The 26,487-nt window shown below is 44.3% G+C and overlaps 1 protein-coding gene across 2 annotated transcripts in view; it reads left to right on the forward strand.

Moving 5' to 3' along the window:
* Positions 1-370: 370 nt before the first annotated feature.
* UBP1 (upstream binding protein 1) overlaps positions 371-26,487 on the forward strand; it is a 53,160-nt gene continuing 27,043 nt past the window's right edge. For both annotated transcript variants that reach the window (XM_049766403.1, XM_049766404.1), the window contains exons 1-3: positions 371-485; positions 13,632-13,783; positions 21,282-21,358. In XM_049766403.1, the coding sequence (XP_049622360.1) occupies positions 373-485; positions 13,632-13,783; positions 21,282-21,358 (342 nt within the window). In that variant the 5' untranslated portion in view covers positions 371-372. The remainder of the gene's footprint in view (positions 486-13,631; positions 13,784-21,281; positions 21,359-26,487) is intronic.

Consider the following 26,487-nt stretch of genomic DNA (forward strand, 5'->3'; position numbering starts at 1 on the left):
CCGGGCGCGGGCGGCGGGGCTTCCTCGCAGCGAGCCGGCCGTCGAGCGTCAGTCCGCCCGGGCGTCCCGCGTCCCCGGGGCGATGCGTCGGGGCGGCGCGGGCCCGGGCGGGCGGCGGCGGGAGCGGCGGCGGCGCTAGCGGCGCGGGGCCGGGCGGGCGGCGGCGGCGGCGGCGGCATGAGGCGCGGGGAGGCCGCCCGCGGGAGGGAGGTGCTGCCGGCGGCCCTGCCCCTGCCCCGGCCCCGGGCCTGCCCGCGCGGCCCCGGCCGCCGGCCTCCGCCGCGTCCCTTGCGGGGCCGCCGCTGCTGACCGGCGCCCGCGGCCGCCCGAGGCTCCTTCCCCCGCAGGACCCGAGCCCGAGCCCGCGCCGCGATGGCCTGGGTGCTCAAGATGGACGAGATGATCGAGGCCGGCCTGGTGCACGACTTCGACGCCAGCCTCTCCGGCATCGGGCAGGAGCTGGGCGCCGGCGCCTACAGCATGAGGTACGCGCGCGCCCAGGCCCGGGCCCAGGCACACGCGTGCACAGGCACAGGCACACGCGTGCACAGGCCCAGGCACACGCATGCACAGGCCCAGGCACACGCTTGCACAGGCACACTTATGCACACGCATGCACAGGCCCAGGCACACGCATGCACAGGCACACGTATGCACACGCGTGCACAGCCCAGGCACACGCATGCACACGCGTGCACAGGCCCAGGCACACACATGCACAGGCACACGCATGCACACGCGTGCACAGCCCAGGCACATGCATGCACACGCGTGCACAGGCCCAGGCACACACATGCACAGGCACACGTATGCACACGCATGCACAGGCCCAGGCACATGCACGCACAAGCACACACTCGCTCCATGGGGCCCACAGCCGGCCCTCGGCTGCACCCCAAGGCCGGCCCCCCTCGCGGGTCCCCCGTCCCGTCGTCCTCTCTCTCTCTCTCTCTCTCTGCAGCTTGCCATTGCTTTCTCTTCCAGCTTGACGGGCTGCACTCCTCCGAGGTCCGAGTCCCAGAGCGGAGGAAGCCAATGCTCCGATCCCAACCAAGGATGGGTGTTCGGGTCACACCCCCGGCTCTCCGCTCAGACACAACTCGCTCCTGGCAGGCCTCGGGGGGACCCTATGGGCCCCGTGCTAGCTCTCCGGCCCCCAGGAGCAGTTTTTCAATTGCCGCCGATGGCTGCAGGGACCCCCTTAGTGACAGTCAAGAGGGACAGGAGGTGGACCCTTATTGTCCGCTCCCTGCCAGGACTCATACTTTCCCTCTTCAGCCGAGACTCGAAAATCCAAGCGAGATTTTTATTCCCAAAGGGCCAGGGTCCCTCCTCACTCTCCACCGTGCAGCTAGCTGTGCACAAGAGAAATGGAAGGTGCTCGCACGGAGCAGGAGCAAGGGCAGGAGCAGGGTGGATGTTCTGATCTGCCCTGGTCAGCCCTAGCCCCTCCCGGCTGATGACACAGAGTAGTGCAGAACTGGGTCACCGCGTGGCATTGGACCAGATAGGACTAGGCGACTCAAAACAAGTCAGCTAACTAATGGTTATCACGAAGGACATGATGGGTTTGACAGAAATACTGTGGGTCGTTTGTTCCCCCTCTGAACCCAAGCTGCCTGCTGCAGTGTCCAGATAGGTAAGAAAGAAGTCGATGAAAGGCGCAGTCATTGCACCGCAGACAGTTACTTGTTCCAGGAACTCTGTTCTTTCTCTGTTTGGAGGGCTGGGACTGATCTGAACTTAGTCTCCTCTGGTCTTTATACCGAAGAACCCTGTTTTGAAGTGATCACTTGGCAGCTCTTTTCCTCTTCTTTATTTTTTGATTATTTCTTGAACCGTCACGGGAATACATGACGTGCCACAAAGTCCCCCAGTGAAAGGGTAAAGGTCGGTGGTTTGGAAGCCTTTCTGGTGGTGGGAGAGGACATGTCCTCAACATCTGACGTGCCTCCTAGGCTTCACAGGAGGGCTCGGTGTCAGTGCTGACCCGGGTTTCGTGGCTCTGTATGTTATCTCCAGGGAGCACCGACTTGGGGACCGCTCCAGAATTTTGGACCTTCCAGAGAAACTGGGTTCCTGAGCATTTTCGCAAATGCTTGGAGCTCCTAGTTGCTGACCCCGCTTAGGTCTGCACCGTCACCCCGAATTGGGCGCTTTCTCTGCTGTTGTGCAACTTGAGGGCTGCAGATGAGGTGGCTGGTTCCCTGGAACAGCCGGGAAGGAGATTGAGCTACTGAAAGGCACAAACTGGCACCAGATTGGCTGGAGGTCTCGAGTCCCAGTGAAAGTTGTAGGCCTCCCTGAGACATCCCGGGTCCTCTTGCTTCTCTGTTCTCTGGAACAGGTTTGTGCTTTGCGGGTTATTTGGTGTCGTTGCTTGTTTCTCTTTTACTAGAGTTTCGTTTTATTGATTCAACCATCTAATGAAGAATTTATTTATGGGTTCTTCTCTGAAAGCGAATAAAACCCCATCCTGACCTTGTTCCTAAGAAAGAGCCTGATTGCTTTTCTGTACATTGGTGTTTCCAACACTTTCCATGGGATTGTTTTTCTACTAATGACTTTCACTTTTTTGTTTGTTTTTGTTTTGGGGTCACATCCGGCTTCGTTCAGGGGTTACTCCTGGCTCTGTGCTCAGAAATCATTCCTAGCTTGCTCCGGCGATCATATGGATACTGGGATTTGAACTACCGTCCGTCCTGGGTCATCTGCTTGCAAGGCATACCTGCCTACCACTGTGCTGTCTCTCTGCCCCTGGCTTTCACTTTTTAGTCTGAAAGTTTAAGTAGCTTTGAAGAGTAGTGATTTGGGAGTGGGCATGCCTGGCCTCGGGCTTACCCCTGGCTCTACTTTCAGGAATTAATCCTGAAGGGCTTAGGGGACCTTATGGGATGCTGAGGATTCTACCCAGGTGTGTCATGTGTAAAGCTAGTAGCCCACCTGCTGTACTCTTCAGTTCCAAGATAAATTATATGTATGTACACATATATATGTATATATGTATTTGGTTTTTGGATCACACCGACAGCACACAAGGGTTGCTCCTAGCGCTGTGTTCAGAAATCACTCCTGGCAGGCTGGGGGACCTTATGGGATGCCAGGAATCAAACCAGGGTCTGTCCAGGGTTGGCCTTGTGCAAGACAAACACCCTACTGCTGTACTATTTCTCTGGCCCCAAGTTAACTGATTTTTTTTCTTTCAGTTTTTGGTTTTTGGGTCAGATAGAACTTAGTGGGTCTTTTCTCTGTTAAGGAGTCTTTTCTCCTATTCTTATCTACAAGTAGGAAGAAGGCTATTGATCTTTTTCTTTGAGTTTCTCAGTGAGATTTCAAGAACTGCACTTGAGGTGCTAAGCTTTCCGAGATTGTTGGAAAAGTAAGTTCTTGATAAAAAGTTTCATTTGGGGGCAGAGTGCTAGCACAGCAATAACCCAGGATGGACCGGGGTTCTTTCCCCAGCATCCCATATGGTCCCCAGAGCCTGCTAGGAGTGATTTCTGAGCGCAGAGCCAGGAGAAACCTGAGTGCCTCCTGTTGTGGCCCAAAAACAAACAAACAAAAAAGTTTACTTTGTAGGCAATTTTATGTTTTTCTTTCAGAATGAACTACAGTTTCTGTAGTTGAATGTATTTTCTTTATTTCTTTAATTTGGTTTTTTGGGTCATACACGGCAGCACTCAGGGGTTACTCTTAGCAGGCTCGGGGGACCATATGAGATGCCAGAATTAGAACCACCGTTCTGCATGCAAGGCAAACGCCCTGCTTCCATGCTATCTCTCTGGCCCCTGCTATTGGAATATTTTGAGGCGACTTTTCTATCTTACCTGTGAATTAAAAAAATAATTTGTACTGGTTCTCTATATGCCTTTTCTGTTTACTGGCATATCACACTTGTATGTGAACTACAGATACTACTTGAAATAAGGTAGCATCATAACTTTTTTTTTGGCCACACCCGGCAACACTCCCGGCTCTGGTACTCAGAAATTACTACTGGCAGGCTTGGAGGACCATATGGGATGCTGAGGATCAAACCCAGGTCAGCCGCGTGTTTTGCAAACACCCTGCCTGCTGTGGTATTTATTGCTCAGTCTCAAATGTTTTTTACATTTTAGGATTTTGGGGATGGATAAAGAGATATTAAAAATCCCGTAGATCAGTTCTTTTAAGTGAGTGAAATGAGGCTCACGGATCTTAATGTCTGGTCCAAGATATTTGTCCATTATTACTATTTGAATCAAAGATGAATTTTCTTTCTTTTTTTTTTTTTTTTTTGATTTTTTGGGCCACACCTGGTGGGGCTCAGAGGTTACTCCAGGCTCTATGCTCAGAAATTGCTCCTGGCAGGCTCAGCGGATCATATGGGATGCCGGGATTCGAACCACCGACCTTCTGCATGAACCCCATGCTATCTCTCCGGCCCCGACTTTTTTCTTTTCTTTTTTTTTTTTTTAAGTTTTCTTTTGGACGACCACACCCAGCACCACTCAGGGGTTACTGCTAGCAGGCTCTGGGGACCATATGGGATGCCAGAAACCGAACCCAGGTCTGTCCCAGGTCTGCCTTGTTGCTGTGCTATTGCTCTGGCTCCTATATGGTCAAAAGGACTCTTAATTTTCTTTTTCTTTTTATTATTTTTTTGTTTATGGTCTGTACCTGGCAGTGGTCAGGGCTTACTCCTGACTCTGTGCTCAGGGATCATTCCTGATGGTGGTGCTGGGACCCGATGGGATGCCAGGAGTCAAATCTGCCTGGGTCAGCTGCATTTCTGCTGTGTTCCATGAAATTACATTTAGTTTTTGTTTTTGTGTTGTTTTTATTTTTTATTTATTTATTTTTTGTTTTTTCGGGCCACACCCGTTTGATGCTCAGGGGTTATTCCTGGCTATGCGCTCAGAAATTGCCCCTGGCTTGGGGAGACCATCTGGGACACCGGGGGATTGAACCGTGGTCCTTTCCTTGGCTAGCGCTTGCAAGGCAGACACCTTACCTCTAGCGCCACCTCGACGGCCCCTGTTTTTGTTTTTGGGACACACCTAGCAGTGCTCAGGGGTTGTTCCTGCAGGCTCAGGGGACCATATGGGATGCTGGGATTCGAACCACTATCTGTCCTGGTTCGTCTGCATGCAAAGCAAATGCCCTACCGCTGTGCTATCCATCCAGCCCCTAAGGACATATTTTAGATTCTATTTTATGCATCATCATGATTAACAGTACTGTCAATGGTAGGTTTTATGTATAAAATATTCTCGCTCTCTCTGCCCCCTCTACTCTGTTTCCACCTCCCTTCACCATTGTCCCAGTGTCTCCAGCCAAAACCCCCAGGGCCAGCCTCCTACTGAAGACCACTTCTCAGTTTCTGTTGCCTGGGTGTCATTCTCTTACTATGTTTCTTTATATTACACTTTCTTTTTTGTGTGGTTTTTGAGTCACACCGGCAGTGCTCAGGGGTTACTCCTGGCTCCATGCTCAGAAATTGCTCCTGGCAGGCATGGGGGACCATATGGGATGCCGGGATTCGAACCGATGACCTTCTGCATGAAAGGCAAACGCCTTACCTCGATGCTATCTCTCCGGCCCGTATATTACACTTAAGACAGGTCAGTCTGTGTCTATCCTGTCCTGTCCTTTTTGTTTTGTTTTGTTTTGTTTTTTAGGCTACACCCAGTGGTGCTCAGGGGTTCTTCCTGGTTCTGGTTCTGCACTCAGAAATCACTCCTGGTAGGCTCAGGGAACTGTATGGGATGTTGGGGATCGAATCCAGGTCTATCCTGGCTAGGCCATGTGCTAGACAAACCCCCTACTGCTTCGTCATCACTCTGGCCCCTGTCTCTCCTTCCCCTTTTTTGGGGTGTGTGTGTTTTCTTAGGGGGGGTGAAGTGACAGAAATGAGGTGTGATTATTTTGTAAAGTCTTTGAAAGATTGTACAGAAATTTTAAAAACCTGTGATCTGTTTTTGTACAAGATTAGGGTGCATGGGATACTTTTAAATTAAGATCGCAGAGTCCAAATTACTGAACATCGTTTCTTTGTGGCAGTTAAATTAACATCCCTTTAATCTGAAAAAAAAAAAATCAAAAATTAAAACATCTTCTGCTTCTGTATTCCTTACAGTTGAAGTTTTACACTTGCGAAAATGTACTGTGGCTAGAAAAATCCCATTTACTGTGTGAAGGTTCAGTTGCCTGATATGCTGCTCTCAGCGCCCTCATAGAGACATGGCTGCTTCATCACTGCTACCATGTATCATCTTGTGCAGTCAGAATTTCTGTTTTTTTTTTTTTTTTTTTTAGGTCACACCCAGCAGTGCTCAAGGGTTACTCTGCGCTCAGAAATCATTCCTAGCAGGCTCAGAGACCAGATGGAATGCCAGGGATCAAACCCTGGTCGGCTGCGTGTAAGGCAAACTCCCTACCCGCTGTGCGTCTAGCCCCCATAGAAGTTGTCTTTTTGATTCTTTTGATGACTTTTGTTTCATGTGGTGTAAATCCTAATTCGTAATTGACAACATAGGAAACAGTTTCAAGGACAGGCGTTTCCTATCTCCAGTGGACATCAGCTTTCATCATCCAGTATTTTTAGAAATGCTCCAGGTGGTCTTGAAAGTTTTTGTTTAGATCTGGGGAGACAACTCAAAGGGCCGAGCACATGCTTTGCTTGCACAAAGTGGCTCCAGTTCGGTCCTCCAGTCTTATGTGGTCTTTTGAGTACTGAGCCAGGTGTGGCCACCAAGAAAGCAACCACAACTAACAAAATGGAATTGGGGAAGGGGTTTATCACACCTTTCCAGCAGTGTGAAGAATAGAATCATACCATGTGATTATGTGATAAAAAACTGAGAACAGAGTTTGTACTGGAAAAAGTAAAACCCAAAACAAAACAAAACCAAGATGTGACTCCTATGTGCTTAAATATTGTAAACCATTCAACTTTTGGTACTTTGAGTTTTGTTTTTGCTTTTTAGGGTTTTTTATTTTGGTTGTTTGTTTGTTTGTTTTGGGGCCACACTCACCAGCATTTAGGTTTCTTCTGGCTTTGTGCTCAGAATTGCTCCTGGCAGGCTCTGGGGACCATATGGGAAGTCCTGGGTCAGCTGTGTGCAAGGCAAATGCCCTACTGCTATGCCATCCCTCTGGCCCAGATTTTTGATATTTTGTTACTATAATCTTAGGAAACAAATAGTCAGCTTTGTCTTTTGGTGCTTTCCTGTGGAAAAGCAGACTCTCCTCTGAGTAGACCTTTCCCTGAGACCTCTCAGTCTCTGCTGCTCCTTGATGCTGCCACTTTGCAGGTTGGGAAGGGATTCTTGGCATTGCTTTCAAGGTCTCCCTTTTTCCTTTCCTAAAAGTCCCTTATCATACTATAAGCATGATAGTATGGGTTCAGTAATTCTAGCGATTGAAATCTTAGGAAAGGGGTTGGGGAGGATGGCTGTTTGTGTCTCTCAAGAAAAGCGACATCATTGAGATGGGTCAGGCCAAGAAGTGTTCAGTGAAGTTTTGATTGCTAAGCTGCTAGAAGAGGTTGATCAGAATGTGTTCTTCGGTTGCTGCCCTGAACTTTGTTGTAGCTTCAGTCTATAGTTGCTTGCCTCTTTCCTTTCCCGCTGCTTATTAATGTCCCAACAATGCATTCTTTTTTTTTTTTTTTTTGGGTTTTTGGGCCACACCCAGCATTGCTCAGGGGTTCCTCCTGGCTGTCTGCTCAGAAGTAGCTCCTGGCAGGCACGGGGGACCATATGGGACACCGGGATTCGAACCAACCACCTTTGGTCCTGGATCAGCTGCTTGCAAAGCAAACGCCGCTGTGCTATCTCTCCAGGCCCACCAATGCATTCTTTTGGAGCCAGCTTACTAAGCTGTAGACTGGCAAGAAGGAATATATATAAATACACACACACACACACACACACACACACACACACAAAACTAGTCTTCAGTCCTTTATTTCTCTGCAGGCGACAGAGGCAGAAAAGTGCTGAATACCACCAGACAGAATCTGGAACTAGGTTTATGCCATCTGTTGTTTAGCTCTTGGTTCTTGCTCCTAGACTCTTGTTTGTCTTTGTGTGCCTGGTTATTTTTGAGTACTGGCATTTCAAAAATATTTAGAATGATTCGAAGCCTTGAGGCTTTTCTTTTAAGATTTTAGGGACCTTACCTGAGATATGGAATTACAAAAGCAATTTTATTTTAGAACTCACTTTTGATTTAGCCTAATAGAAACTGATCTAAAATTGTCTGGAGACCTAGTTCTCAATTTTAGCAATGAAATTTCTGCAGTTGGTTCCTTGATTCAGTAGGTATGTAAGCTCTTGAGATCTTTGTGCTGCATAGTAGAATTAGTGATGAGAAACATATTTTGGGGGTGGCTATATATTTATTTTGAGAGTTACAAACTTAAGTTGAAAAGTGGGTAAATGAAACAGGAAAGGGGAAATTGGGATTGTAGGTGGGAGATTTGGTGTTGCTGGCAGGAAGGTGACACTGAGCTGAAATGAGCCAGTTGAACATTCAGCAGGATTATATCTATGGTCAGGACTAAAAGGCTTGAAGCAGGCACTGGAGGCCTGTGGGGTGGAACAGACAGGGAGGAGAGTGCATGGAAGAAGTGCATTGGTTGTGACCTTGTTCGACCTTGTAAGGACCCTGATTTAAAGGGAGGAGGCACCTGCATAGGACACAAGAATGAAGTGATGTACTTTATTTTGAAGATAACACTGGCTGCTGTGTTAAGTTGAATATATTTTCCTTCTAATTCTTTAACAAATTAATTTGGCTTTCAGTGGCAACTGATCTTTACATGTTATTTTTAAGTTAATTCAAGAATCATTCCATGCCCCTTCTATGATGATGATTGTAATGTTTTGTGTATGGCTTATCCAGGCTATAAAGTGATAGTTGCTTTAACGGTAGACGACAATTTATTTTTACATAGCCATACCTAATTTTGGTGACCTGTATTATTGTATTTTCTGGCATATAAGATGACTGGGCATATAAGATGACCCCCTATTTTTCCTGTTAAAATATAGGGTTTGGGCTATATTCACCGTATAAGACTATCTCTCTCTCTTTTTTTTTTTTTTTGTTTTTTGTTTTTTTTTTTTTGTTTTTTGGGGCCACACCTGGTGGTGCTCAGGGGTTCCTCCTGCCTGTCTGCTCAGAAATAGCTCCTGGCAGGCACAGGGGACCATATGGGACACCGGGATTGGAACCAATCACCTTTTGTCCTGGATCGGCTGCTTGCAAGGCAAACGTCCGCTGTGCTATCTCTCCGGGCCCAAGACTACCTCTCTTAATGCACAATTAATGGAAATTAAAAAACATAAGAGAAAAAGAGTAGAACCCTCAAAGGTTAACAAGATATGTTTAATAAAGCTAGACTTTGTAGTACCAACAATCATTTTACATTTGTCATTTGTAGTGAGTGACTGAATATTTTTGTTTGTTTGTTCTTTTTGTTTTTTTTTGGGTCACACCCGGTAGTGCTTAGGGGTTACTCCTGGCTCTAGGCTCAGAAATCGCTCCTGCCAGGCACAGGGGACCATATGGGATGCCGGGATTCGAACCACCGTCCTTCTGCATGAAAGGCGAACACCTTACCTCCATGCTATCTCTCCGGCCCTGTGACTGAATTTTTAATTGTAATCTACATTGAGAGCAGGGAGAGGGGGCTCCTTCCAGAGAAGCTGGCTGGGGTGCAGCGGTTAACAGGACAGCTAGAGGGTGATAAAGCGCCTCCTCTGTGTCCCATATAAGCTGAACAGAGGACTGAGCACTGGAAAGCTACATACCAGCGATGACACCCAGTGGCTGAATGGGATGCAGAGCTACGTAACTCAGCTCCTCTGTGTGCCCTGAAAGATGAAACAGGACAAGCAGAGGACTGAGTGACGAAGCCTGGCTGCTGGATGGGATGTAGTCCTAAGAGAGGGCCAGATCACTAATCCCTGAAACTGGAGTAAGTTTCAGCATGCTGTATACCAGCGTCTAAGGCGACCTCTGACTTTAAGAAGTTTTTTATGGATTAAAAAGTCATTTATCTTATATGCGAGAAAATACAGTAACTATTAATCAGTTAGCATTGTAATCTTTTGGGTTTTTTTTTTGGGGGGGGGGGCGGGTCACATCTGGCGGCAGTCAGGGGTTACTCCTGGCTCTGCATTCAGAAATTGCTCCTGGCAGGCTTGGGGGACCATATGGGATGCCAGGGATTGAACCCTGGTTGGCAGCATGCAAGGCAAATGCCCTACCACTGAGCCCCAGCATTGGAATCTTAAGATTATTTTTGACTAAAAGCATTAGTCTAGTTTTCCTTTTGTTTTTATCCAAAGAGAATGTTAAAGGGGGTTGAGGGTGTGCAACATCTGTTGAACTCAGCATTCAAAATAATGAAAGATTTTTTTTGTTTGTTGGTTTGTTTTTGCCCACACCCAACACCTGGTGGCACACAGGTTACTCTTGGCTCTGTGCTCAGAAATTGCTCCTGACAGGCTCGGGGACCATATGGAATGCCGGGATTTGAACATGGGTCCTCCCCAGGTCAGCTGCTTGCAAGACAAACGCCCTACTGCTATGCTATTGCTCTGGCCCCCAAAAATGAAAGTTTTAAATGGAAGACTGTTGACTATTCCCTAGTAGAAATAAAAAGAAGTATGGATTAGTAGTTATGTAGCTTCTGAATAATAAATCTAGTGTTTGATATAATTAGTTATGAGGAAGAAGAAATAAAAGTTTTCCTTCAAACTTGTTTTTGCTTTTTACTTTAAAATTGAAGCTAGTTTAAATGGGTTGACTACTTATCAGAAAAGAAAATAGCAATTCAGACAAGCAATTGCTATTGCTGTTGATAACAGTCATTTATTTTATCATTTTGCTTTTTAATAGTAATGAAGTTTTGGGGCCTGCGCGGTGGCACTAGAGGTAAGGCGTCTGCCTTGCAAGCACTAGCTTAGGACGGACCACGGTTTGATCCCCCAGCGTCCCATATGGTGCCCCCAAGCCAGGAGGGATTTCTGAGCACATAGCCAGGAATAACCCCTGAGCATCAACGGGTGTGGCCCCCCCAAAATAATGAAGTTTTATTTAGAGAAATATGAAGAAAGAGAAGAGAATTATGTAGCCAGGAGAGAAGCCAGGGCTCTCAAAAGGGGGAGGAGACCGAAAGTGCACATTTTAGGTTGATACAGGCAAATCTAGATAGATAATAGACTATTTTAATTTTTCATTCAATAAGATACATGGAAAAATTATAAAGATATGAATGTTTCAGCTCAGTGAACTATCTCTGAACTAAATACTTAATTTTCGTGTATTTGTGGGATATAAAAGAGTACAACTACTTTAGAAATAGATTGGCAAATCTTCGGAAGTTGAGTCTATGACCCACTGATTCTACCTGCTATATCTGCACAGAAATATACGTAAGTTTTTATAGCAGCATTGTTCATAGCAGCTCAAGTGGAAACTGTAAATGTCTATTCTCTGTTGATCAAACAGCATGGTATATCCATTCAGTGGAATATAATTCAACCATATAAGTTACTATATCCCATGCTTTCAAAGCCTGCTAACTAGTAGAAGCCAAGCACAGAAAACCCTGTGATTCCATTTTCATTAGCCGTCCAATATACTGATCCACAGAGATGAAAGCCAGACTCAGGAGATGGGTGGAGCTAAGAGGATTAACTGGTAATGGGTTCAAGATTTTTATTTTGTTTGTTTTGGGGGCCACACCCGGCAATGCTCAGGGGTTACTCCTGGCTATATGCTCAGAAATCACTCCTGGCTTGGGGGACCATATGGGATGCTGGGGGTTTAACTGAAGTCCGTCCTGGGTCAGCCGCATGCAAGGCAAACACCCTACTACTGCACTGTCGCTCTGACCCGAGTACAAGAATTTTTATTTGTTTTGGGGTCACACCTGGCAGTGCTTGGAACTGGACCTGGGACTCCTGTATGTAACACATGTGCTCCTGCATTTTGAGCTACCTTCTCAGTGCCCCAAACACCTCACTTTTTGTTTGTTTAAACAATTCTTAGAATTGAACCTTGGGCTTCAATTGGAAGGCTTGTGCTCTGCTACTGAGCCACATCCCCTGCCCTGAAATTTTGTTTTTGAAATGAAGTGTTTTGGAATTAGATTCTGCTGATCATTGCATAATACTGTCTATACTTGTGTGTTACAGATGGTAAATTTTATGGCATATACCTTGTATCTCAGCCTTTTCTATTCAAAAACATGATGAAAAAAAAAAAACATGATGAAAACAAATATATTCATGTATATTTAACGAAAATGAGTATAAAATGTGTTTCCCCAATTATCTGATATGTGCAGAGGTGGGACTCGGCTGTTTCTGCTGCTCTTCTTAGAAGAATCCATTGCTTTAGATAGACCAGGACTTGGAGGGTCCTGCTGAGGAATATTTTTTTCTTTTGGTTTTGGTTTGGGGCTACACTTGGTGACACTCCAGGTTACTCCTGCTTGCAAATCACTCATGGCAGGCTCGGGGGCCATATGGGTTGAGGGGATCTAATCTGGGTTGGTCTCGTGCTAGGCAAACACGCTCCTCATTGTGCTATTGGTCTGGGCCCCCTCATAGGGACCTTTTTATTAAGTTCTGTTTCATTCATATACGTATTTGAGATTTCATGCTGCCAGTGTGACATAACTTTGCGGCAAGTTCTGACTTTCAAAATAGGTAGCTGTACATGCTCAGCTTGCTCTTTTAAAAATAATAACCAGCATATTTTTTGTTTTGGGGTCATACCCGGTGATGCTCAGGGGCTATGCACTCAGAAATCACTCCTGGCTTGGGGGATCATATGGGACACCGGGGATCAAACCGAGGTCCGTCCTGGATTAGCTGCGTGAAAGGCCAACACCCTACCATTGTGTTATCGCTCCGCCAATAACCAGCATATTTTTAAAGAATTTTATGGAGTTTTTTTTTTAAGTAATATACATTGTTAGCCTGCTTTGTATCTGAGCATGAACTTTACTCTGACATAATTTGTCTTTCTAGTTATTGTTACCTTTTTCTCATTTGTATCAGACAAAGGTTATTTATTTATTTATTTATTTATTTATTTATTTATTTATTTTTGGTTTTTGGGCCACACCCGGTAACGCTCAGGGGTTACTCCTGGCTATGCGCTCAGAAGTTGCTCCTGGCTTGGGGGACCATATGGGACACCGGGGGATCGATCCGCGGTCCGTCCAAGGCTAGCGCAGGCAAGGCAGGCACCTTACCTTTAGCGCCACCACCCGGCCCCAAAGGTTATTTATACTATCTGAGAAAGAGCCAGTTTAGCATTAATTCTTTTATTCCCCTTATTTTTTTGTTTTATTTTGTTTTTGGGTCACATCTGACAGTGCTCAGAGATTACTCCTAGCTTTACACTGAGAAATCGCTCCTGGCAGGCTTAGAGGACCATATGGGATGCCAGGAATCAAACCTGAGTCAGCCATGTGCACAGCAAATGCCCTGCCCACTGTACTCTCTCTCCGGCCTCTCTCTGATCTTAAATATTTTTAAGTAAACTGCTCCAAAATGCTTTTATATGCTTTTAAATATTTAAAATAGGTCAATATTGATTTTTTTTCCCCTTTTTTCTTCCAGTGATGTCTTAGCATTGCCCATTTTCAAGCAGGAAGATTCCAGTTTTCCATTGGATGGAGAAACCAAGCACCCCCCCTTTCAGTATGTGATGTGTGCTGCCACCTCGCCAGCAGTAAAGCTGCACGATGAGACCCTCACGTACTTGAACCAAGGTCAGTGTGATCCGCATCTTTTATTACTGACTTTAATGAAAAAAAAAAAAAGAAGGTTCTTAAAGTTTACAGCTTTAGTTAAAAATTGTCGCAATTTTAATGAGTCAGCAAAGTTTTGTGATTTGCATAAAGAGAGTCTGTGAAAGAGATAATAGGGTGTTCGAATGAATCTCAAGGTGATGAGGAAGTCAGTTATCTTCGGGAATAGTGGTTTCAGTTTGGATCTTGACTTTGAATCAGAAGTCCCATAAAGAGCCTGGGTCTCAAGCCCAAGGCAGGTTTGTGTTCAGAGTAGACAATAGAGTACACCAAGGTGGAATCAGTGACTGAGATAAACCGGCAAGTTTTGTCATTCCTTAGCTTGCCTAATCTTCATGTGTGAGTAGTATGCTTAGTCATAGGAATATGAGAGTGGGCAGGATGAAAAAGGAGATGCTGGGATAAATATATTGTTGGAGAGTGGAGAGAGAAGACAGGGGGTTAAAGCCCTTGTCTTGCATCCCATTGGTCCTGGTTCAAATCATTGGCACTACTTACTGTTTCCCAAACTCCATCAAGGGGACTTTTGAGCAACAAATAACCCTTGAGCACCAGTGGATGTGGCCCAACTGCCTCCAAGAGAAGAAAGAAAGAAAGAAATAATTATACACCTTTGGAAAGTGTAAGAAAAAAACAATTTTTTTTTTTGTTTTTTGGGTCACACCTGGCAGCACTCAGGGGTTACTCCTGGCTCTACACTCAGAAATCGGCCCTGGCAGGCCCAGAGGACCATATGGGATGTCAGGATTTGAACTACCATCCTTCTGCATGGAAGGCAAACCCCTTACCTCCATGCTATCTTGCCGGCACCAGAAAAAAACATTTTGAGGTGCTTAGTGTTCTGAGCACTAAAAGCATAATGGACAGTGTGACATGCTTTGAACCTTCTTTTAAATTAGGTGGTAGTCCTAGTCATAGAAAAATTGAGAAATTGGGGCTGGAGAGCTAGCACAGTGGTAGGGAGTTTGCCTTGCATGCAGCCAATTCCCGGCATCCCAAATGGTCCCCACCCTGCCAGGGGCAATTTCTGACTGCAGAAACCAGGAGTGACCCTGACCGCTGCTGGGTGTGGCCTAAAAACCAACCAACCAATCAATCAATAAAGTTTAAAAAAATGAAAAGAATAAAGAAAAATTGAGAACATATGAAGAGATAATAGGACAGTTGACTGTAGTTGTGTATTACCAGGATATTGGATTTAACATTTTAGGGATATTGCTCTGTGTGTATTTTATTTAAACAAAATTGTAATTATACATTTATTCTATTTTTTCTGCATTTTTGGGCAACCCCAGCAGTGCTCAGGGTTTACTCCTGACAGTACTTGGGAGACTCTATGGGGTGTTAAAGATTAAACCAGGGCAAGCCACCTGCAAAGCAAGTGCCTTAATCTCTATACTGTCTTTTCAGTCCCATGATTATTATTTTTTAATTAAATAGAATCTTTAATTCTGAACTGGAGCGGTGGCACACGTGGTAGGATGTCTGCCTTACATGTGCTAACCTTGGATGGACCGCGGTTCGATCCGCCTGCATCCCATATGGTCCCTCAAGCCAGGAGTGATTTCTGAGTGCATAGCCAGGAATAACCCCTGAGCGTCGCCGGGTGTGGCCCAAAAACAAAAACCGAAAAAAAACCCACCACCACCAAAAGAATCTTTAATTCTGGGGCCAGGGAGATAGCATGGAGGTAGGGCATTTGCCTTGCATGCAGAAGGACGGTGGTTCAAATCCCAGCATCCCATATGAACCCCTGAGTGCTGCTGGGTGTGAAACACCCCCCCCCCCCCAAAAAAAAAAAGAGAAATCTTTAATTCTGGAACTTTTTTTTTTTTTTTTAGTTTTTGGGTCACACCCGGTGACGTGATGCCCAGGGATTGCTTTTGGCTATGTGCTCAGAAATCACTCCTGGCTTGGGTGAACATATGGGATGCCGGAGATCATAACTGGTGTCCACGGTCCTCAGTCAGCCACATGCAAAGTAAACACCCTATTGCTGTGCTATGGCTCCAGTCCGATATTCAGGTTTTTATCCTCAGAACCAGTGATTATTTTACCCCTCATAGCAGACTAGCTATTGCAGATGCAGTTAAACCAAGGAGATGGTTGAGATGGAGAGTTGATCCTGGATTATTCAGGTATCAGTAAATCACAAGGGCTCTGAGAGGGAGCAGGCAATAGAATTAAGAGTCAGATGGCTCAGTATTCCCGGGCCTATTGTAGCAGAGCTGGGCTTGCTCGAGCGGTAATGCTTGGGAGCTACTGGAGAGAATGGCATGCAGTGCCAAGGATAAGCCTCAGGGTTTTGTACATGCTTAGACTGTTCTCTACCACTTGAACTATTTCTCTATCCCTTAGAGGGAAGGTTTGATGATTGCTATGTCAGCTGACTTTGAAGATAGAGGAAGGAACCACAAACCAAAAGATGTAGGCTTCACTAAAAAATTGAAAGAAAGAAAGGAAGTAGTTTGTTCTGTGGCCTTTTTTTTCTCTCTGACAGTTCGATTCTAGCCCACTTGAGACCGATTTTTGAAGTCTAGAACTGTGTATATTTAATTTGTATAGTTTGAATCTACGCTAAATTTGAAATTTGTTATGTCAGCAATCGGAAATTAATGTCAGGGGTCAAAGCGATAGTCCAGTGGGTAAGTCACTTTACTCATCAGTGGCTTACTTGGGTTTAATAATCCCTGGTAACATAGGTAACATAGGTACTGAGCTTTGCCAGGCGTGATCCAGTAGTCAGCCCTAAGCACTGTGTGTGGCCCCCAAAACAAACACACAAACAAAACAAAAAAGGCAGCTAATAATCAGTCAGGGCAGTTGTGTACCAGAAACGTCATAGTTTAGGATGAGCTGTTAGCTCTGTTTGTGTCTATCAGTGCTGCTATACTATGTCACTCTGTGATCTGCCTCTTGACTTTTCTCTTCAGTCCCTGTCAAAGGTAGGTCTTGAACTGAGCATCTTACAAAGCCTAATCTCCTTCTTGCATGTATATGCAGTTTCAAATATGTAGACAATATATATGCATAATGAGTATATGTGAATATCAGTGTACATATGCAATACATATATATGTATGTAATGGTATAGTATCTGACTTGAAAGATTTATAGTCCTGCTAAATTAGTGAAAAACAAGCATATTTGGAATACTTGAAAAGAATTCATATAGTATATTTTGTTTTTCTTTTGGTTTTTGAGTTACATCTGGCAGCGCTCAGGGATTACTCCTGGCTCTACTCTCAGAAATTGCTCCTGGCAGGCTCAGGAGACCATATGGGATGCTGGGATTTGAATCGCCATCCTTCTTCATGCAAGGCAAACTCCCCAACCTCCATGCTATCTCTCTGGCCCCTAATATAGTATATTTTAAATAGACTTAGGTTCTGCTTTTAGGCTAGTTAAATAACTTGAACTGGAAAGAACTTTTGTAATTTTATTACTTAAAGTAATGTACATGTAATACTGTCTTAAATGAATCTTTAGTTTTGTAAAATACTGCAAAGATTTTTGGGGTAAGGCTTTGGGTCACACTCAGTGGGCTCAGGGGTTACTCTGGGTCTCTGCTCAGAAATCACTACTGGCAGGCTTGGGGGACCACATGGGATGGCAGGAATCAAACTGGGGTCTTCTGGGGTTTGCCGTGTGTAAGTCAAATGCCCTCCACTGGGCTATCACTCCGGCCCCCTTCTGCAAGGAGTTAATTATTCTAAACCAGGCCATTTTCCTCTTTGGTTCATTGTAATACATACCACAGCATCTTGTTCAAATTGGGAGACTGTCAGGATGGCCTCAATACTGGCAATTCAGCTCACCACTTAAGTTTCCCTGCACACTTCCTAAGCCATCTCCAGGGCCCTTTCTAGATAAGAATCCCTAAAGCAGAGCCGTCAGGACTGCCCAGGTCTGCTCAGGTGGCACCTGGTTTGAACTTGTAGCCTTCTGCTTGCTAAGCAAGTATTTAAAGCTATCTTCTGAGCCTCAAGATGGTTCATCCTTAACATTTTATTCAGGTCTTTCTGAGCATACATTTATTTCCAGAGAAGTTTCTGAATGCTTTGTATTTGAAAAAGTATTGCTTGATTGGATATTTGTAGTTTTATACAGCAGTAGTTTTTGAGAAGGTCCGGAGCTAGAGAACTTATATTCCTAACAAGTTGCAGCTATTGAAACTAGCTGACATTGGTGGTTGCGGTCTCTTTGTTTGCTTTGTTTTGTTTGGGTCACACCCAGTGGTGGTATGTTGGGGAGTTACTACTGTACTCTGGGGTCAATTCTGGTGGCTGAGAGATCTTATGGGATGCTGGGGATTGAACCTAGGTTGGCCATGTGCTAGGCAAGTGTATAGTCACTGAGCCATTGCTCCAGCACTTTTCTTTACTCTTAATTATGGCAAATAGGTGAGCTGCTCATTCAGTAACCCCCCCACCTTTTTTTTTTGGGGGGGGGCGTTGGTTTTTGGGTCACACCCGGCAGTGCTCAGGGGTTACTCCTCGCTCTTCTGTGCTCAGAAATAGCTCCTGGCAGGCTCAGGGGACCATATGGGATGCTGGATTCGTACGACCATCCTTCTGCATGCAAGGCAAACGCCCTACCTCCATGCTATATCTCTGGCCCCACTCCAGACCTAATTTTAAAAAAATCTCTTAATTCAGGGAATTTCTTCAGTGAGACCATATTCTGGATCAGGGAATTCCTTCAGTGAGACCATATTCTGGATCTTGCCTTCTATTTTCCCTTCTCTTAAAATAACAAAATATAAAAAAAGAAGTCCTCAGAATTTGGCCAAAGCAAAAAAGCAACTAGCAAATAAACAATAACTCTAAAAGGACACAGGATTCAATCTTTTAAAAATATTCATTTTGGGGGCCGGAGAGGTGGTGCTAGAGGTAAGGTGTCTGCCTTGCAAGCGCTAGCCAAGGAAGGACCGCGGTTTGATCCCCCGGCATCCCATATGGTTCCCCCAAGCCAGGGGTGATTTCTGAGAGCTTTAGATAGGAGTAACCCCTGAGCATCAAACAGGTGTGTCCCGAAAAACCAAAAAATAAAATAAAATAAATACTAAAAAATAAATATTCATTTTGTTTTTGAGCCACATCAGTAGACCATATGGGATGCCAGGATTTGAACCACCATCAGTCCTGGATCGCCTCCGTGCAAGGCAAATGCCTTACCGCTGTGCTATCATTCCGGACCTCCTCCCATTTTTTATTCAACATTTTTCTGATAATCAGCACAAATATTTTGTTAATATATCCTAAATCATACGGTAAACACACACCCACATCTTCACACAGATCTGGCCCATTGGAAACACCAGTGAGCTTAAAGTGCTCCTCTTTGGAATGTAGAATGTAAGGCAAAACAAGAGTACCCACAGGTTGTAGAAAATTCATTAAGAGAGAAAGTGCTAACAGTGGGGATGACCCGGAATCTATTTTACCAATCAACCTACAATAAAATGAAATATACCCACGGTACATTATTACCTTTCAGTAGTAGCTTATTTTTCTAATTACACAGAGATTGGTGTTTGTCTCCTAGTGATCCTTTTTTTTTTTTTTTTTTTTTAATGGACAACTAAATGAGTAATAAGAATATGTGTGTTGGGTTCTCAGACACGGAGAAGATACTAGGTTTAAAATTTTACACTAATGGGGCCCGGAGAGATAGCACAGCGGCGTTTGCCTTGCAAGCAGCCAATCCAGGACCAAAGGTGGTTGGTTCGAATCCCGGTGTCCCATATGGTCCCCCGTGCGTGCCAGGAGCTATTTCTGAGCAGACAGCCAGGAGTAACCCCTGAGCACCGCCGGGTGTGGCCCAAAAACCAAAAAAAAAAAAATTTTTTTACACTAATGGGGCCGGAGAGATAGCACAGCGGTAAGGCTGTGCATTTGCCTTGCATGGAGAAAGACAGTGGTTCGAATACCGGCATCCCATATGGTCCCCCGAGCCTGCTGGGGACGACTTCTGAGTGTACAGCCAGGAGTAGCCCCTGAGCGCTGCCGGGTGTGAACCAAAAACCAAAAAAAAAAAAAAAAATTATACTAATAATACTGCACACAAATGCTTATAGGATTCTTATTCATAATAGCACCAAAGAGAAAACAACTCAAGTAATAAATGAAGTAAACACATTGTAGTATGTTACTGCAGCGAAATAATATTTGTCAATAAAAAGGTATGGAGGGTCCCGAAAGATAGCATGGAGGTAAGGCGTTTGCCTTGCATGCATGCAGAAGGATGGTGGTTCGAATTCCAGCATCCCATATGGTCCCCTGAGCATTGCCGGGTGTAACTTAAAAACCAAAAACCAAAACAAAAAAAAGAAGGAATGGAAATAATCCAATAAATGCAACACAAATGAAATCTTAGAAGCATTGCAGCAAAAAGAGGTGTGTGTGGGGGGGGGCGGCCGGAGAGATAGCATGGAGGTAAGGCAGAAGGACGGTGGTTCGAATCCTGTTATCCCATGTGGTCCCCTGTGCCTACCAAGGGCGTTTTCTGAGCATAGAGCCAGGAGTAACCCCTGAGCGCTGCCATGTGTGACCCCCCCCAAAAAAAAACCAGAAAACAAACAAAAAAGCGTTGTAGTAATAGCAGCTACCCACAAAAGGACACATGTTATATGATTCTGTTATATAATGGCTGGCCTTCCACATGTCCTCCCCTGTTTTGGTCTCTGGCACACATACCATCCTTCATGCTCCACCTGGAATGAACTTGAAGCACAGAGTCAGTAGTTATCCTTGAGCACAGCCAGGGGTGTCCCAAAGCAAACAACAATAAAAGCAACAGGATGAATGTTATGCTATAGAAACTATATTTCAATAAGACTTTTGTAAGATTGGTTTAATGTAATGCATGGATGGGGCAAGAAGTACATACAGTGAGAGGACACTTGTCTTGTACGAAACTGACCAGGTTCTATCCCTAGCACCATATGTGGTTTCCCGACTTTGTCAAGAGTGATTCCTGAATGCAGATCTAGGATTAAGCTATGAACATTGCCAGGCGTGGCACAAACAAACAAACAAAAAGATAAAAGAGGTGAATATAAAATTTTAGTCTGAGAAACTAAAGAAGATAAAAGGACAAGTTCTGTTTTCTGTAGTTTAAAAGAGCGGTGGAATGATTTATTTGCAAGGAAAAAGAAATCTGAATTTGCTTCTCGACCTAGAAGACAGTTAAATTTTTTTGTTAAACTGATGTTTTCTGCACCGGAGAGATAGCATGGAGGTAAGGCGTTTGCCTGGCATGCAGAGGGACGGTGGTTCGAATCCAGGCATCCCATATGGTCCCCTGAGCCTGCAGGAGCCATTTCTGAGCCTAGAGCCAGGAGGAACCCCTGAGCATTGCCAGGTGTGACCCAAAAACCAAAACAAAACAAAAAAAATGATGTTTTTGTGATTGTTTTCACAGACAATTTTTTTTCATAAACAATTTTTAAAAACAGGTCAGTCTTACGAAATTCGCATGCTGGATAATCGGAAAATAGGAGATCTGCCAGAAATCACTGGGAAATTGGTAAAGGTAAGGACAGCCCTTTAAATGCTTTTCCACTCAATTTTAATTTATGTAGCTAGCTTATTTTTATTTTTTCCTCTTCTTCCTTCCCATTTTTGGTTTTTTGGTTGCTATAATGACAGTCACGTCTGTAGTTGGCTTGTGGTGCTCACACACTTTCTTCCAGCCTTGGTGTTTGCATCTCAGCCATGATCTTAGCAAGTTCGCACTCCTTTAGTTCTTGTTGCATACATGCTTATTGGTGTTTACACACTCGGGTGAGGCATAAGTCACAGTTGCTCTTACCGTAGTCACTGTGGTGCTTGCCAGAGGCCACACATTATTTTCCGTTTGTTTTTGGCCAGCCCTGGCAGTGCTCAGAGTTTACTCCTGGCTCTGCGCTAAGGGATCACTACTGGCAAGGCTTGGGGGACCGTTTGGGATGATGGGCCTCTAACCTGGGAAGTCCCTACCCACTTGCTATCCTTTCAGCCCCTTGGGGTTATTCTTGACTCTGTTCAGGGATCACTGTTGGAGTGGCTCACGGGACCATATGTGTTGCAAGGGGTTGAACCAAGTCAGTGATGTTGAAAGAAAGTACCTTTCCCACTCTTCTCCCCCCCACTCTCTCTCACCCCTCTCCTCTCTTACTGTCTGTCCCCTCTCTCTCCTCTCTTTCCTCTCACCTCCCCTTTGTTTCCCTTTCTCCCCAGATGTCACTCTTTCTGGCTACTGTGCTCTCTCATTTTAGATGTGGTACCAACCCAGGTTCAACCCCCAGCATCCCTTATGGTCCCCTGAATCTGGGATGAGTAATTTCTGAGCACAGAGCCAGGAGTAACCCCTGAGTGCCACTGGGTGTGGCCCCAATTCCCTCCCCAGCCCCCCAATTTTTTATTATAATGTCTGTGTTTAAATTTGTAATTTCTGGACTATATTCAAATCTAAAATGGGAATTATTGGAGTTAAGTAAATAATATGAATGTCCTTAGAAATCAGTACCTTAGAAAAATCAGTTGCTGCTGAGGAGAGAAAAAAACAACTAATGCTTTGTTTTGTGGGCTGGAGAGGTCACTCAGAGGATTAGAGTGCATGCTTTGCATCCTTGAGACCTGAGTTTGACCCCCGCATCACATGGTCCCTTGAACACTGCTGGGAGTGACCCTGAACAGCATGAGGTTTGTCCCCCTTGTACCCCCCCAAAACACCAACCTAATAGTTCTCTCTTTGAAAATTAAAGATAATGACAAAAAGGTAAATGTTAATATGAAACTTAAAGTCCTTTAACTAGGGCTGGAGATGTACAGCACTTGAATGAGGCCAACTCATATTCAGTCTATGGACCACATATGATCTTCTGAGCCCAGCCAGGAGTGATCCTTGAGGTGCAGTCAGGTGTTGCCCAGAAACAAATAAAACGTCCTTTAACATCACCTCTCAAAATCTAACTAAAATTCAGTATTTCTTTACAGTCTACTGATATATGAAAAAAATAGTCACTTTAGTTGTAAAAAGTATAGAATGTCAACCTATTCCTATTAGGAAACTGTTTAGAGTCGTTTCATTTCTGCCCCTGTAGTGTCATGGAAAGGTGGATTCTTTCCAGCTTTCCCTGTCATGTGCCCTGGTTTATTATAAATTCCATGACACTACAAAGCAAGGTTTATGGGTAAACTTAATTGGGAAATACAAAACTTAATGTGTCGGTTAGCAAGAGCAAAGCAGGTGCCGGTTCTCTTAATTCCTCCATCTAACCAGAGAAGCAACGCCTTTGTATAAAGCTGAATTCCATGGCTAATTTTCTCCCTTCCGTAGATCTGCCACTTTAATGGGAGATGGATACAGATTTAACTAATTTGGTCTTTGAGAAAGCCAGCTAGATACTTAGCACCTGAAGGTCTGAGAGTTCTTTTCTAATAGTTTTAATATCTCTCTGATTCCTCGGCGGAAGCCTACTGGGAAATTCTGTTGAGAACAGGGGACGATAGTCATGTAATCTTCACTGTGTCATCTCAATATGAGCTTTCTTTCTGCTTCTGGGGTCCCCCAATACACTTGGAATCTAATCAGTGGGCTGGTTATTCTTCTAAAGGAGGAATCAGATGATCTTATTTTTCTTTTGATAATCTTACCTATATTAACATTTCCCAGTGTCTAGGAAGCTTAGAAATGTCAAGATTTATCTTGGCAAGCCCATGTTCCAGGTAGTTTGTTGTTAGACAGGGCTACACGGTGCTCTTGGCTCACATTTGGACAGATTGGCCGTTTTGGTCACATCTGGTTAAAATTCAGCCTTATGTTTTATTTATACGTATTTATATAAGAAAAGATGTAGGGGCCGGAGCGGTGGCGCAGTGCTAGGGCGGTTGCCTTGCATGCGGCTGACCTAGGATGGACCGTGGTTCGATCCCCTGGCATCCCATATGGTCCCCCAAGCTAGGAGCAATTTCTGAGTACATAGCCAGGGAGTAACCCCTGAGTGTCAGCAGGTGTGACCCAAAAATCAAAAAAAAGAGAAAAAAGAAAAAAAAAAGAAAAAGATGTAACTGAACTCAGTAAAATTTACTTTTGGTGACTTTGATCTTTAAAAAAATTAGTGTAAAAATTAAAAACTTTGTTTTAATTGTAGCTTCTTCTAAAAATGCATCATCTTGAGAGGAACATTAATTGGGTTCCTTAAAATTGGATTTAAAACTTAGAATATTTCTGTGGAGGTATGAGGGGAGTCTCCCTAGCAGTAGTCAAGGGACAATCAGGACTGCTTTACTGGTCCTTGGGAAAAGTTACCAAACATACACAGATTAAGAGAGAATAGTCTTAGAAGTCCTCATGGTTTGAAATCATGGTTATATAACATTATTTATATAGAGAGTTCCTATGATAAGTTCTGTCAACTTGAAGATGATATTCAACAGTTTGCCAATAAAACTTAATAGTTCACCCCTGTGCTTTTTACTGGTTAGACTAGAATTTAATGATTCATAATCTCTACTTTGATCAGCTGAGTTGTTTCTAATATGACCTGTTTTGTTTTATTTTATTTTATTATTTTTTTTTTTTTTTTGTGGTTTTTGGGTCACACCCGGCAGTGCTCAGGGGTTACTCCTGGCTCCATGCTCAGAAATTGCTCCTGGCAGGCACGGGGGACCATATGGGACGCCGGGATTCGAACCGATGACCTTCTGCATGAAAGGAAAACGCCTTACCTCCATGCTATCTCTCCGGCCCCGTTGTTTTATTTTATTTTATTTATTTATTTATTTATTTATTTATTTATTTATTTATTTTTTTGATTTTTGGGCCACACTCCGCGGTGCTCAGGGCTTACTCCTGGCTGTCTGCTCAGAAATAGCTCCTAGCAGGCACGGGGGACCATATGGGACACCGGGATTCAAACCAACCACCTTTGGTCCTGGATCGGCTGCTTGCAAAGCAAACGCCGCTGTGCTATATATCCAGGCCATATGACCTGTTTTAAATTCAGTTCCCTTGGGTTCAATTCCCAGCATCCCATATGGTCCCCCTAGCCTGCCAGGAGTGATTTCTGAGTGCAGAGCCAGAAGTAACCTCTGAGTGCTGCGAGGTGTGGCCCCCCAAACAGCAGCAACAACAAAAATGATATAAAGTTAATACAAGTTAAGAAATTAGGCAAAAATGAATCATCTTGAACAATACAGAACAGTTGATAGTAAGTGCAAAGTGGATGATTTATTGACCAGCATAGTCTACTGTTGCAAAATTATCTTGAAGGAGTTAATGTTCAAAAGATAGTAATCAGTTTCATTTTTTTCTCTTAATAAATCACAGCTCTGATTTGATAGATGTATCAGGTTCTATATCCTGTGGATTTAGCTTGGATTCAGAGCTGCTGCTTTTACTACTAAAAGCTACAGGAGGATTTTATAGTTTCTTAGATTAAAATGTTATTACTTCTTTTTTGTGTATTTGACCTTTGGGCCACACCTGGTGAGCACTCAGGGGTTATGCTTGGCTCTGCACTCAGGAATCACTCCTGGCAGGCTCAGGGGACCACATGGGTTGAAGCCAGGTCAGCTGCGTGCAAGGCAAATGCCCTACCCCTGTGCTATCTCTCTAGCCCTTATTATTACTTCTAAATAGTTCCCTTCTTTCGCTTTGTTTAGGTCTTTTGGGTGAGGGATGGGGGTTGCAGGGACCACACTGGCAATGCTCAGGGCTTGCTCCCTGCACAGGGAACTATTTAATGCAAGTGATTAGACTTTTTTCTCTTCCATGCAGTCTGTGTTCCTACCTCTTGACTCCTCAGCTATGCTTAAGATAGTATTTGGGGGTTGGGAGGGCAGAGCACTAAAGTGGTATTCATAGGTATTACAAACAAATTATTTTCAGTTTAAGACCAGCTGCTGGAAATACAGTACTTTTATTGCTTCACTGTTGAGAACTTAGTTATAAATATATAAAGAACATTTACAAGAGACCAGAGAATTAGCTTAGAATTTTTTGAATAGAGTTGAAACTAAAATGAAATGTGGTGTTCATTCCTTTTACTTCAGTTAATGTTACTTTATAGATTAAATAGTTGAAAAAGACTTGCATATCGTTTCTTTCTTTGAGGGAACTAGATTTTCTCTCTTTAATTTATGTTTTGAAAAACACATACTTAAATATTATTTTAAATTAATAGTTTTGTGCCTAGGTTTCTCTGTCTCTGCTGACCTAAATTTTCATAATAGCAACTTGATTGCTCTGATAGTCTTCAGGTACATAATTATTTTTTATGCTTTTGTTTTGTTGGACTACACTGAGCAATGCTTGGGGATTACTCTTGGTTCTACACTCAAAAATACTCGGGTAGTCCTCAGGGATACTATATGGGGTGCCAGGGATCAATCCTGGGTTGGCTGCATGCAAGGCAAGCACCTTACCTGCTGTTCTATTGCTCTGGCCCTAGACTTTGTTTTTAAAGGTTAATGCATAAGAAGTGATATGCAATATGTAGCTCAGGTGGTACAGCACTCCTGAATAGCCCCCTTCCTGGATTTGCTCCTGATACCACAGCACATGTGCTCACACACCCTCTTACTAGGATCAGTCTTTTCCACACACACACCCCACGCACACCTACCTACTCTTCTTATTAGGTTTAGTTTCACACGCACACTCTCACTGGATTTGAT

This window comes from Suncus etruscus, chromosome 20 (genome assembly GCF_024139225.1).
Source record: "Suncus etruscus isolate mSunEtr1 chromosome 20, mSunEtr1.pri.cur, whole genome shotgun sequence".
NCBI lineage: Eukaryota > Metazoa > Chordata > Mammalia > Eulipotyphla > Soricidae > Suncus > Suncus etruscus.